Source organism: Alligator mississippiensis, chromosome 11, assembly GCF_030867095.1.
Source record: "Alligator mississippiensis isolate rAllMis1 chromosome 11, rAllMis1, whole genome shotgun sequence".
Taxonomy (NCBI): Eukaryota; Metazoa; Chordata; order Crocodylia; family Alligatoridae; genus Alligator; species Alligator mississippiensis.
In genome coordinates this window covers 64,603,612-64,617,155 of record NC_081834.1, presented here as the reverse complement: position 1 = coordinate 64,617,155, position 13,544 = coordinate 64,603,612, and the positions used below count along the sequence as shown (strand labels likewise).

Below are 13,544 nucleotides of genomic sequence, written 5' to 3'. Positions count from 1 at the left end.
GCTTGCAGTAACTCAGATGCGTGATTAAAGGCTACCCAGCCATGGGAGTTTGCTCTATGGGATTTCTCTGATATTGCTTTACCCTGTACCCTATTGCAACCCTACCCTCTGTAACCAATAAAGTTCTCCTTTGTACCCGGTGTGGGAGACTTATTGTGAATGGGTCTAGATTATGCCTTGGGGTCCCCTTGTTTCGGCTGAGTAAGGGAGACCACTACTCGTGCTTTTGACTGAGGGAAGCATCCCAAGTACTTGAAGTGAATCAAGTACCCTTGAGGGCTACTAGGCCTGTGTTTCCCATGGTGCACAGAGCCAGAATCAAGCCCAGCCCTGGGTGGTGGCAGTGGAACCCCCAGGAAGGGGGTCAGTCAGATGTGAGGTGCCCCCAGGGAGGCACTCAGAGCCTTGAAGGTGGTCAGGCACAGTGAGGTGGGTGGCTCAGTGCAGAAGCACTCCCTACTGGCCTGCCACAGGCAGCAGTGTGCAAATGTGGCCCTCGGGCCTGGGCAGCCACCTGCTGGGGAGGGAGGGGACAAACGCAGGTCCAGCTCCCCTGATTTCCACAAGGATCTGCAGGGCATTAACCCTTTCCTGCTTCCACCCCATTAGCAGGGAAGAGGGTGCACAGTGGCTCCCAGGCCAGGGCTATTACGCTGCTCCCAGGGTCCCAGGGCACAGCTAAGGGAGGGTGGGAGCAGGCTTCTGGCTGCAGAGGAAAGACAGTGGCTGTGGGACATCTGGACTGGACAACTGATGAGGCAGGGGGCCAGAGCCCAGGCTGGGGGCTGCAATAGAGGAGGAACAGGGAAAAAGGGCTCAGGAGATGTTGCACCCTGCTTCCTGCCCTGGAGGACCTTCCAGCTTGCTCCCTCCTGCACAAGTCAGACATTAGGTGCTGCCAACGGGGCTGAGACCCCGCATGGCTTATTCCACAGATTTCCTCATTCAAGGACAAGAGAAAAGCTCTGCCACCTTCCAACACCAGCACTCCGGCCTCTCCCTGAGAAGGCAGCAGGCCCAAGATGCTGGTGCAGGCACAGCACCAAGCTCCTCCTCTGTGGGCTTTTGCTGGAATTACAGCTCCTTCCCACTGCCTGGTCCCACTTTCCCTGCCCAATGCCAGTGCACAGTCACTGACCTGTGGATCCAGCTGCCAAGGCAAGTCTTGTCCTCCTGCAGTAATGGCCTCAAGCCACAGCCTCACCTACCATCTGGAGCAGCTGCCATGGGGGACAGGCCCTGTTTCTCTCAAGAGCTGGGCCCTCACCCCTCTGCAGGCTCCTACCCTTGTCCACCCCGTGAGGGTTGCTCATGCCCCATCACCCCTTCTTGAAGGTCATGAAGGCTTACTTCTGCTCTCCTGGCCCAGAGCCCAGCACCCCTGGTATCAGGATGAGAGCCATCTCAATGTAGAGCCAGGGGTGGATCCAGGTCCCAGCCTCTTTCTGCACCTGGGTCTTGTAGGGAGCTGCAGCTCCACGGTGTAACTGCTGCACTTCCTGATGGGCCTAGGCTCCAGTGCACCTACCTGTTCAAGCCAGGGGTACCAAGATGCATGTGGGAAGCACCCCCCAGCAGCCTGGGGCCACAGGAGTACCCTGAAGTTCCCCAGTGCTGTGCTGCAAGGGGCAGAAGGGGCACTGTTTTAGGCAGCCCCAGTTGCCCTCAGTTCTATAGGGGAGCTTAAAGCAATGTTGCCTTAACCCAGGAGGAAGCAGCAGGGCTGGAACAGCTGGACTGGAGTTGGCGTGGGCGGCTGTGAGAGCAACTGTGTCCCTGCTCTTGGCTGCAACAATGCTTCAGCTTCCTCTCTGCTTCCTTAGACTCTCTGTGGTGTGTGGCGCTCTTTTTGGTGCATGGAGAATCCTGATCGTATGGCTGGTGCTACGGACAGCGCAAGGGGCTGCATGCCTGAGGGCTTCTTCAAGGCCAGGGGTGGGCATTGTCCCACTGCTGAACTTTGCTTTCCCCAAGTCTTCCCTATGCCATCCCCAACCTCCCCTGTTCCACTCCCCATGGAGTCCAACACCCTCCAGGCTCTCATGACCATGCTTTTCCACAACGTCCCCACCCATGTCCCAGATTTCAGAGATTTCATAGATAGACATTAGGGCTGGAAGGGACCTCGGAAGATCATCGAATCCAGCCCCCTGCCCAAAGGGCAGGAAGTCAGCTGGGGTCATAGGATCCCAGCAACATAAGCATCCAGTTTGCTCCTGAAGGTGTTCAATGTAGGCGCTTGAACCACCTCTGGCAGCAGGCTGTTCCAGACCTTGGGGGCTCGGATAGTAAAGAAATTCTTCCTTATGTCCAGCCTGAAACGGTCTTGTAGTAGTTTATGACCATTTGACCTAGTCGTCATCCCTTGGGGAGCTCTGCTGAACAAACATTCCCCCAGATACTGGTGGTCACCCCTGATAAACTTGTAGGTGGCCATCAGATCACCCCTGAGCCTGCGCTTTTCCAGGCTAAAGAGCGCCAGGGCTCTCAGCCTGTCATCGTAGGGTCTGCTTCCCTGACCTCTGATCATACGCGTGGCTCTTCTCTGGCCTCTCTCAAGCTTCTCCACATCCTTTTTGAATTGTGGAGCCCAAAACTGGACGCAGTACTCCAGCTGCGGCCTCACCAAGGCCGAGTACAAGGGGAGAATGACATCCCAAGATACAGACTACAACACCTGCCTGTTCACTACTGTCACCCCTGGGCCCACCAAGGATGTCCCCCAAGCAGTGGCATGACCTGTACAGGGTGTGGCTGAGCACCGATTCGCTCATTGTAGCTATCTTCCACCATGTCCCTGGAGGATCGAGGCCACCAGGATTCTTATGGTCCCTGGAACTGGAGAACTCCTACATGGGAGGATGCAGGGGGGATCCCAGATTGCTTTGTGGGGGTTGGGGATGGAGTTGGTCTGACACAGCCTGGGTGTATTAATGGCTGTCAGAAGAGGTACCAGGAAGATCATGCAATGCCAAAGTTATCATCCAGCCATGAAGCTGAGGTTGGTGAGGCCCTGGCATCATGACACCAAGTTCTAGACTCTCCATCAGCCCCCTCTCTGCTCCCAGACCCTGACAGTGCCCATCACCCCACTCCTCTTCCATCCCCTTCATGATCCAGAACCTCACAATCCGCAAGACCCACCCCAATGGCACCTCCCTCAGCTTATACTGAACCACACAGGATAGGCAGGACTTGGTGATCTTCTCCCTGGCCATGGGAGGCTGTGGGGCCGTACCAGGGTTGAGAAGCCCAATGGGTCCACAAGGGTTAAAACTAGGACTTGGGTATGTCCAGCCAGCTGCAATTCCTACTCTGTAACACTAGCATTGCCAAGGTCCTAAGCTTCATCTACTATGCAAAAGAGGTGCTGGAGAGGCAGTGTGAGGCCAGAACTGGATAAGCCCTCCTGGCTGACATGCAACTCCCTTTGGGGGAAGGAGCAATCACTGCTTGTATCAATACCTTGCCTGGGCCAAGGCGCAGCTGCCTCTGCAGCCACAGATGCCCTCTCTGTTAGCTATGCCCCCTGCCTAGGGGCAGAATTAGAAAAGACATAATGAACAGGAGTCAGGATTGATCCAAAGGATTTTATTTTGGATACCTCAACTGGGAGGGAAGGAAGGCATCCTGTTTCCCAGTCCCCTTTGCTCTAGCACACCACCCCAATCCCCTCCATAACCCGAGAGAGAACCCAGGTGCCCTGGCTCCCAGCCCAACCTGACCCTAACTACCACTCCCCACCCCAACTTCATCCCCCTCCCAGAGCTGGCATGAAACCCATGTCTCCAGGCTTCTAGCCTGACCAACCCCTTTTTGCTGACCAAAGGGTTTTGGGCCTGGCTGGTCTTGCTTCGGTGAAGGACCACAGCCACTGAAGAACTTGGGGGTGCAGGAAACAGCTACAGTCCCATACTGTTTCTCTGCTCTGACCACGTGGATCCTGCAAGGAGAGACAGAGGGTGGTGTGCTCAGGGTGCACAGGCTGTGGGCACCAACCCTTTGTCCCCTGGGGAAGGGAGAAGGACTCACGGTGTCTCATCCACCACAGGACAGCGGCCAAACCTGCTGCAGCCAGCAATGAAATGGCAATGCCCACAGCCAGGCCCACTGCCCAGTGCCCTCCAGGCCCTAAAAGAGAGGGAGAGCTGGCAGTGGAACCACAGTGCTCCCTCACCTGCCTCCCAGGAGCCCCTGCTGCCTTTGCTTCACCCACCCCCACAACACTTAGATGGAAATCTGGTGTCTGGGCTGCCCATCCTGCCCCACCAACCCCCCGGGTCTACTCACCCCATCCCTGCATCCTTCATGCCCCTTGCTGCTCTACAGCTGAGACCCTGAGGAGGGAACCTGCAACACCCAAGCCAAAAGCATAGAGGCAGGGGGCTGGAGCCAGCCGTGGGTGGCAGCCACTGGTTCCAAGGGGGCTGGCCACTCCCCAGCACTAAGAGCATCCCCCCATACCCAGTTCTACCCCACACCTACCCCAATACACAATGAGGCCTTGGTGCCCCAGGCTGCTGTGCTCCACACGGCAGGCATAGCTGTGCCCAGCTCCTGGGTCAATGGCCAGGACAATGCGCAGCTGGTAGGTCAGGTCGGCATTGGGCAGAAGGCCGCTGGAGTTGAGCCCGGGGCCTGGAGTCACCTCCTCACCGTCCTGCAGCCAGGTCACGCGAATGGGCCGTGGGTAGAAGCCAGTGACCCGGCAAACCAGCAGAAGTGGGAGCTCTGCAACAACAGGAGACTGCCGGGCAAACACCACGGCCACCGGGCATTCTGGGGATGGCACACAGAGGCATGGTTAGGATATCCATGACACAAGAGACAACTGCCTATACAGCCGCATGTAGGGTGCAGGTGGAGGTTCCTCATCCTAGAGACAGCTGCCTCTCAGCCCAGGCAAGGGCTGGATAGAACCAGCAACTGCTTCCTCCCCAACAGACAGCTCCATGTCAGCCAGCGGGTGGTGGGGTGGCGGGGTGGGAGGGCAGGGGGGATTATGCCAGTACAGGTCTGGCCTCACCCTGCCTCTTCAGTGCCTCCTTCCCATAGTAGGAAAAGCTCAGGATCTCAGTGACACAGGTGTTCTGGAGCAGGAACCGCAGCCGGCTTGATGTGCCCCGGTCCTGGCTGAAGCTATGGCAAACCCGCTGGGCCATCTCATCCCCTGGTGCGGCCACCCACTCACCCGTGGCCAGGTCAAACCTCACCAAGTCGTGCCTGTCCCGCGTGCTCAGGTAAAAGCTGTGGGAGGTGCCGTTGGGAAGGACCTCACAGCCCATGAGGATCTGGATCACAAACGGGACTGGAAGAGGAGTGGGAGTGCATTGTCAGGCCCAGGGTAGCAGGGATCAGGCTATTGAGAAGATGAGGAGATGGGGGCATGGTGCCAGGGACACCCCATCATTTATTTGTGGCTAGATGACCATTTCAGCTTTGTAAAATCCTCCTGGTACCTCCTCTGACAGCCACTAAAATACCAAGGCTGTGTCAGGTCCTCCCCAAGCAAACTACAGTCCCCCCTGCACCCACTTAAAGGGGCATTGTCCAGTGCCAGGCACCACAAGAACCCTGGTGGCCCAAACCCTGCCAGGTGGGAGAGAGCTGCAATAAGCATGTCAGTGCTCAGCCCCCACTCCAAGCTCTTTATACTCACAGCTCACGCTAGTCCCTTGCACCAAGGAGACAATTGTCTGAGTTGTAAGCACCACAGCGAGATGCATAGCTTTCTCCAGGTCACGCCACTGCTCAGGAGACAGCCCCTGATGGGCCCAGGGCTGGTGGAAGCGAATGGGGCAGGTACCACAGTCCATGACATGGGTAGGGACATCGCCCAGCAGCGCAGTGCCCTGGGTGTCAGTTGCTCTGGTGGTGTCATGGAAGACCATGGTCACCAGCAGCCGAAGGATCTGGGGTTCCATGGGGGGTGGCAAGGAGGGCATGGAGGATGACATGGGGAAGGCTGCAAAGAAAGCAAGGGTCAGCAGTGGGGCAATGCCCACCCCCAACCTTGCACAAGCACCCCACCATGCATGTAGCCACTCACGCCTTCCCCAGCCCCAGCTACAGAATCAGAGCCCTCCACACACCGAGCAGGGCCCCCCATGCCACAAAGAGGCCAGGGAGGAGGAGAGGAAGCTGCTGCATCATCGAAAGACAGCCGGGAGTGGGGCCCTGGTAGCTCTCACACTCACCTATACCAACTTCTCCTTTTGTCTTCCTTCCCACAGAAGTCAACACCTCTGCCTGGCCAATCATCGGCTGTGGGAGGGAAGGCCCCCTCTCACCCCACCCTGGGTGTCCCCACCCAGCTGCCCTTCCTTCAGGCTGAGGCAATGTATAAGCACCTGTCTAGGACTGGGGATACTGGGGCTGCCTAGGAGAATGCCCCTTCTGTCCCCTCTGCAGCACAGCACCTACTACTTCTCCCACCACAGATTACTGCTTCTGTGCCGAGAGGCTGCTGGGAGGTATTGCCCACCCTGAGCTCAGCCCCACTTCCCTGGCTTTGGCAGGTAGGTTTGCAGGATCAAGCCATAGCAGTTACACCACAGAGCAACGGCTCCCCACAGGTCCCAGTGTAGCCACTAGGTTAGACAATTTATCACTAAAAAGCCTAGGAAGCAATAGAGGTATGAATGTGATATATATGACTAATAAAGAAGAAGCATATGATATGAAAAAATGAAATTATTTATCATTATCCAGCCCTTCAGAAGCTAAGCAGGTATCTGGTTTTTACTGCTTTCATGGGAAGCTACTAAAATCTGTTCCTGTCTCTGACTAGCTGTTAGGAGGCATTTTAAAGGGGTTAGCTAAAATTGGTAGTAAGGTTTGGAAGGTATCTCTGGCCAGATATTCCCTGCTCCCAGTATGGTTGGCCTATTTAAACCTACTTGGCTAAAACTCAGTTGCCAGCCTAGGGAACGCTAAAGCAAGAGACCGAGTCAAAGCGGGTATGGGCAACATTTGAACAATGGTTCAGAGTTCATCACAGCATCCAGCCCGTTGGAGCCCCCTGACCATGAATACTGTCATACTTTTCCCAGGATGACTGGTGGAAGTCCTCCCCACAAATCTCATAGACATTCCAGGTGATACCAGTGATTATACTTCAGTATAGTGTAAAGATGCGTCTTCAAGGAGGGGATATATTGACTTAGACATGGTATTTAAAGGCCTGGTTTTTACAAATTGGCTTATACAGGTGGATATGGTATACACCTTGATAGGGGTCAAGATGAGCAGCAGTGGTTAAATGGATGTCTAAAGAGCTTAAGAGACACACACAGCTTCTCACGGCCCTAGAGGTAGACAGGCTCTCTAGCACAGCAAGGCCAACAAGGACACATAGTCTAGGAAACTGCCTGAGAAGCAAAGAAGTATGTACCACACTGTCCCGTAACATGAGATAAGCAACCACAGCAACAAGGCCTCAGAAAGCATGAGGGCCTAAGTCCCAGTTTTGGTGCGGAAATGTGTCATTCATTGAGTTACATGCCATTTACATTTATGGATTAAGCAGCGTTAGTATCATCAGTTGCTGTCTATGCTGCCTGTGGTTCTGCTTACCTAGTTAGTGAACGTCCAAGTTTCAAATTCCCATTTAAAAAAAAGATGCCTTTTTATTATTGTATTAACAAATCTACTTTACGGCATTTGTTTTCCTAGTCTCAACAGCTTATTTACTTTTATTAGCAAACTAGATTATTTTGAATTAATGCTATATTTATATTTATTCATGTAAACTATATTTTGTTTTTGTTTAGTATCACACTTAATCTGTTAAATATATATGCCGGTATGATTGAACTAATTTTATGAGGTCTGGGAATAAAATATACCCCAAACCACAAAGTGGGGAATGTAGCCAGTCAGTTAGAAAATGTATCACGAATAGGTCTCATAAGCAATAGAGGGTGTGACTGCAGTATGTATGACTAATAAAGAAGAAGCAGATGATATGAAAAAACAAAACAGCTAAGAAAGGAGAAGTTGTAATGTCAGCAATTAGAAGCAGACAGTTGAAGGCCAAATGCCCATGCAACATCCATGACAAGAAGACCAGTTCCAGCTGGTGAGATAAGAGAGAGCTGGATACTTGCTGACCGAGCAGCACATGCCTGAACAAGAAGCATCCAGAAACCTTGCCCAGCAACACAAACTGTATAAAAGGGGCAAGAGAAAGGATGGCGGGGTGAAGAACCTGCTTCACCACCAGAGCCCTTGCCTGTGCATGCCAGGTCAGATACTCCACTCCATCAATGGATAGGGACTGGCCATCCGTACCTGCAGCACACTTGGGATAGATTATGTAAGTGTGTCATCTGCAAGAATGTATGTATGTATGTATGTATGTATGTGTGAGTATGCGTATGCTAGGGTAACATAATTTCTAATAAGTGAATGATCTCCAATAGGTATAACTCCCCAGTACCCTTAGCAATAAACTACCCCACTGAAAAGAAACCAACTTTTGTCAGTAGCCTAATTTTTGGGTAACATCAGGTGCAGGGAGACACCAAGACCCAGCTCCACCCCTGCCTCTGCACTGAGATGACCCCAATCCTGCTCTCAGGGGAGTTGGCTGCTGGGCCAAGGGGGCCGGGCTGAGCCCCCATAGCCTGCAGAAAGGTGGCGAAGGGAAATGAGTCATCCTCCCCCCTGGGACAGGCTCCCCCAGGCTGGGCAAGATCCTGCCGGGGGCTGATGGAGATGGGCAGCAGCCTGTGGAAGGATGAGGACCTTGGCTTCAAGATCAACAGACCCTGCCTTACACAGCCTCTGCACTTGGTGCCAGGGGGGCTCTGGCCTGAGGCCATCACTGAAAAGGACAAGACCCACGCAGATGCCTGGGTCCATAGATCAAAAACCGGGCTTTGGCACCAGTCAGAGGAAGTGGGACCAAGTAGAGGGAGAGAGCTCTGGTTCCAGTGAAAGCCCACAAAGGGAGAATTTGGTGCTGTGCCGCACCCACATCTGCTTCCTGCTGCCTTCTCAGGGAGAGGCCAGAGGGCTAGTGCCTGCTCCTTGCAGGGCTTTTACCCCCTCCCTGCATGGGAGAAAATCCATGCAATGAGCCGTGTCGGGTCTCAGACTTGTCAGCAGCACCCAGTGTCCCACAGGAGAGAGCAAGCTGGAAGGTCCCCCAAGGGAGGAAACAGGGTGCAACCCCTTCCCTGAGACCTTCCTCCCTGCTCCTCCTCCCTTGCAGTCCCCAGCCCAGGCTCTGGCCCCCTGCCCTGACACACCCACCCAGCCTGGATGCCCCACAACCACTGTCTTTCCTCTGCAACCACAAGCCAGCTCCCACCCAACCTTAGCCATGTCCTAGGACCCTGGGAGCAAGGTCATATACCTGCTCTGGGAGCCACTGTGTGGCCCCTTCCACGCTACTGGAGTGCAAGCAGGAAAGGGTTATTACCCTAGGGCTCTGCATTCAGCCCAGGGGCAGCTGGAATGGGGTTTGCCCCTCCCTCCCTTACAGCCACCTACCCAGCCCCGAGGGCTGCATTCCCACCCTGCTCTGCGCACCCCGCAAGGCAGGGTCTGCACCACAGCGCCCTGAGATGCCCCCTTCCCCTGCAGGCAATGCCTGCCCCCAGGTCCTGCTCTCATCCCCTAGCTACCTTGGTGAACCACCATGGGATAGGGGAAGTGGTAAGGGAAAGAGGCACCATATTGCCCATAGACTTATTCCCTAGTTATAGTTGCCAGGCTGTGTGGGACCGAGTCATCCACAAGGACCTGCAGAAGAAGCACAAGGACCTGAACTGTCAATGCAGAGACAGAAAAGAAACTCGGAGTCATTACTGATGCCAAAATGAACATGGGCCGAAAATGGAGACGTGATCATGAAGACCAACCACACCTTGTCATGCATCCACAGATGCATCTCAAGCAGGTCCAAGGAGGTGATCTTCCCCCTCTATGTGGCACTGGTCAGGCCGCATTGTACTATGTCCAGTTCTGGGCACTACGCTTCAGGAGGGATGTGGACAGCATTGAAAGGGTCCAGAGGAGGGCCACCCGCATGATCTGGGGGCAGCAGGGCAGGTCCTACGAGAAGAGGCTAAGGGACCTGAACCTGTTCAGCCTCCACAAGAGAAGGCTGAGGGGAGATCTAGTGGCCTGTTACAAGCTAGTCAGAGGGGACCAGCAGGCATTGGGGGAGTCCCTGTTCCCCTGAGCACTACCAGGAGTGACTAGAAATAATGGTCACAAGCTGACAGAGGGTAGATTCAGACTAGACCTCAGGAGGCGCTACTTCACTGTCAGGGTGGCTAGGATCTGGGACCAACTTCCAAGCAAAGTGGTGTTGGGTCCTACCCTGAGGGTCTTTAAGAGGAAGGTAGAGCAACACCTTGCCGGGGTTGCTTGACCCCAGTGCTTTTTCCTGCCATGGCAGGGGTTGGACTTGATGATGTGCTCAGGTCCCTTCTGAACCTACTTACTATAAACTATGAACTGGCAGGCAGCCCATTAGGCACTCCCCGTTCAGTCATGGAGAAACAGTGCAGGGCAGAGAGGTCCATCAAACTGCCCAAAACAGACCTGCCGCTCGCAGGCAGAAATGATTGACCACTTCTTCTGGGACTGCCCATATGCCAGGGAGGTGTGGAAGAAAATCCGTGTGCTCGTCCTCATGGGGACAGGTTTCAGAGACCAAACCAGGGATGTGGTTTTCTATGGGCACCTGACCAGACAGCAAGGGACCCCAGCAGCTCACTTTGGCCAGTTTATCTCCTGCTTCAGGTCTGCACTGTGGAAAGCCAGGGACCTGCTCATCAACAGACACTCAGACCTCACAGTTGAGGACTGTATTAAAATGGGGCTGAGTGAAATATACTGGTACTACAGGAAGACAGAAGAGGATGATGGGAAAGGAATGACAGACCTCACCTGGTGAAGAGGGGTCTTGCATAGACTTATCCAGGGACAAGCCCTCTGAGGATGGCAGCGGGTGGGGGTACAGGAATGGAGATGGGTGCATGGGCACTGTGTAATGTGCTTTGATCTGCCAAGTGAACCATAGGGGCCACTTGGCAGAGTGTTGGAGGTGGAGTTATATATATATTTATAAATATATAAATACACACACATATATTTATATTCATATTTATAAAATAATATTTTTGCAAAAAACAAATAAACAGGGAACTGCTGGCTGAAAGAGAAGGGAACCCAGTTCTGACATGTGCCCCCTCCAGGGGGAAATTATTCCAGATGCCCATGCAAAATTTGCGGGGGAATGCCTGCCTGGGTGGCAGCACCTTGGGGATGAAGCTGTGAAGCTGGGGGTCTTGGTGGATCCCAGACCCAATAGGACCCTGTAGTGGTCCTGAAATGGCCACAGTCTTCCCCTGAAGCCAGAAGCCTGCTCTCACCCTCCCTTAGCCATGTCCTAAGACCCCCAAGGAGCTAGGTCACAGCTCTGCCCTGGAAGCCACTGTACATCCCCTTCTCCACTGCTGGGGTGCAAGCAGGAAAGGGCAGTCATGGGAAAAGATTATGAAGCATGTAACTAGTTAAAGTTAAAAGTTTGCAGCCTTTAAAATTATGAAGCCTGTAACTAGCATGTAATTATGAAGATTTGTTCATAGCATGTAACAGCATTTGTTCAAGCATGTAACTAGCATGTAATTATGAAGCATGTAACTAGCATGTAATTATGAAGATTATGAAGCATGTAACTAGTTAAAGTTAAAAGTCTGCAGCCTTTAAAATTAACTTGAGTTAAGTTAAATATTTTCACTTTCAACTAGTTGTAAGATAAGTTAAAAAAGAGAGTAACTAGTTAAAAGTTACATTGATTTGTGAGGAATGTGTGAAACACAGTGAATTGCCCCTTAGCATCATTTTTCATTTTCAAATGCAATGACTGGGTTTCTTTTCCATAAGCCCACAGAAACACACTGATTTACCCAGAACTCACCCTGCTTTACCTGGAAACAATGTTATACTTGTCATATAGTTTTCAAAATGACAATTTACCAAGACCTACGTACTGTAGATCCTTCTCACCCTGTCCAAGTGAGGAACTTTCTAAAAGTCAATGCATCACATAGGTATACCAGAATAACAGAAAGGAGATACTCATAACCAGGTGACAAATGAAAGCTGTTTCCACAGAAAACCTCTATTGCTACAATTTTTATTGCTCAAAAGGTAACAAAAGGGTATGAAATACATCTGAATGAGAAAGAATGGAAGTGTCTGAAAATCAAAATTAGACTGAAATGAGAAAATCAGTTTAAATGAGAAAAGGAATGTCGGTGCATAGCAGAAACTGTTTAAATATGCTTATTGAACTTCAGCAAAAGCTGCATTTCCAAATTTACATCTGACAATTTTCCTCTTCCGTCTTGCAAAACTAAGCCCCTGCTACTGAACAGTCACTCTACATGAGCAGATATGGGAATGCCTGTGTTATAATGCATGAATAGTTTTTTCATAGTAGATGACATCTCAGATAAGTTTCTCACAGATGAGAAGTAATGCTCAATTTCTTGGGCCCTGGGCTGCTGGTTCTGATTGTGGAGGGCCAGTAGGGGGAACTCCTGTGTTGAGCCTCCCACCTCATTATGCCCGTCCACTTTCTGGACTCCACATGTCTCTCCAGGGGCACCTAAGCCCTGGCAGACCCCTTTTCGAGCCCCACCACAGAGTCCAGGGGTAACATGTGCTGCCACCACCCAGACAAGGGACTGTCTAGGTCCTGTGTCCTCGGGGAACACACAGGCCTAATAGTCCTATGGCTACGCGACCCAATACAAGAACTTGGGCACTTCCCCAAGCCGGGGGCCAAAAAGGATAGTCTCCCTTAGTCCACAGACCCAAGGGGCCTCCTAGGCATAATTAAACCAATAAGTCAATAAGTCTCCCACACTAGGTACAAAGGAGAACTTTATTGGTTACAGAGGGTAGGGTTAGAATATGTTACAGAGTAGAGCAATATCAGAGAAATCCCATAGAGCAAACTCCTGTGGCTGGGGTAGCCTTTGATCTCGCATCTCAGTTACTGCAAGCTGTATATCTAGTTAGATATCAGGTAGCTTACTCACCTGTCTCTCACTAAGAGCTGGCATTTCCTGAGGGGCCTTGAGCCTAGCACAGGGATGCCCGTACCTAATAGTGAGGTACCTTGAACTAACAAGAGGATGCCTTGAACCTAACATGGGCTCCCTTGACCCTAACACAGAGGTAACCTGAGTCTAACAGTGGGGTAACCTGAGTGGGTGGTGCCTTAAGCCTAACAAGGATGTGCTGAGCCTGGCAGGGGGTGTCTCGGTCTAATGTGGTGGTATCTTGAGTCTAATGGTCAGATTGCCTCAAGTCTAGCAGGGGTGCACTGAGTTTAACAGGGCATGTCTTGATCCTAACAGGGCATGCCCTAATCCAAAAGAAAAGTGAAGACCCATCAATCAAGAATCCCTCATCCATGTGCGCCCTGTGGTTCTGGGTGTGGAGAGGTGTCTCTTTAAACAACAGTACAGGTGGAGGGAGGGTGGTTAGCTCACAGCAGCTCTATCCTGGGATAG

At 52.4% G+C, this 13,544-nt stretch overlaps 1 protein-coding gene across 1 annotated transcript; it reads right to left on the bottom strand.

Annotated features, from left to right (window-relative positions):
- Positions 1-3,815: 3,815 nt before the first annotated feature.
- LOC132243910 (antigen-presenting glycoprotein CD1d-like) lies at positions 3,816-6,150 on the bottom strand. Its single transcript, XM_059714402.1, has 6 exons — positions 6,093-6,150; positions 5,660-5,965; positions 5,027-5,308; positions 4,486-4,779; positions 4,033-4,131; positions 3,816-3,943 (listed from the first exon to the last, which is right to left on the bottom strand). Exons 1-6 carry the CDS (start codon positions 6,148-6,150, stop codon positions 3,903-3,905), a joined length of 1,080 nt encoding a protein of 359 aa, XP_059570385.1. The 3' UTR covers positions 3,816-3,902.
- Between the last annotated feature and the right edge of the window lie 7,394 nt (positions 6,151-13,544).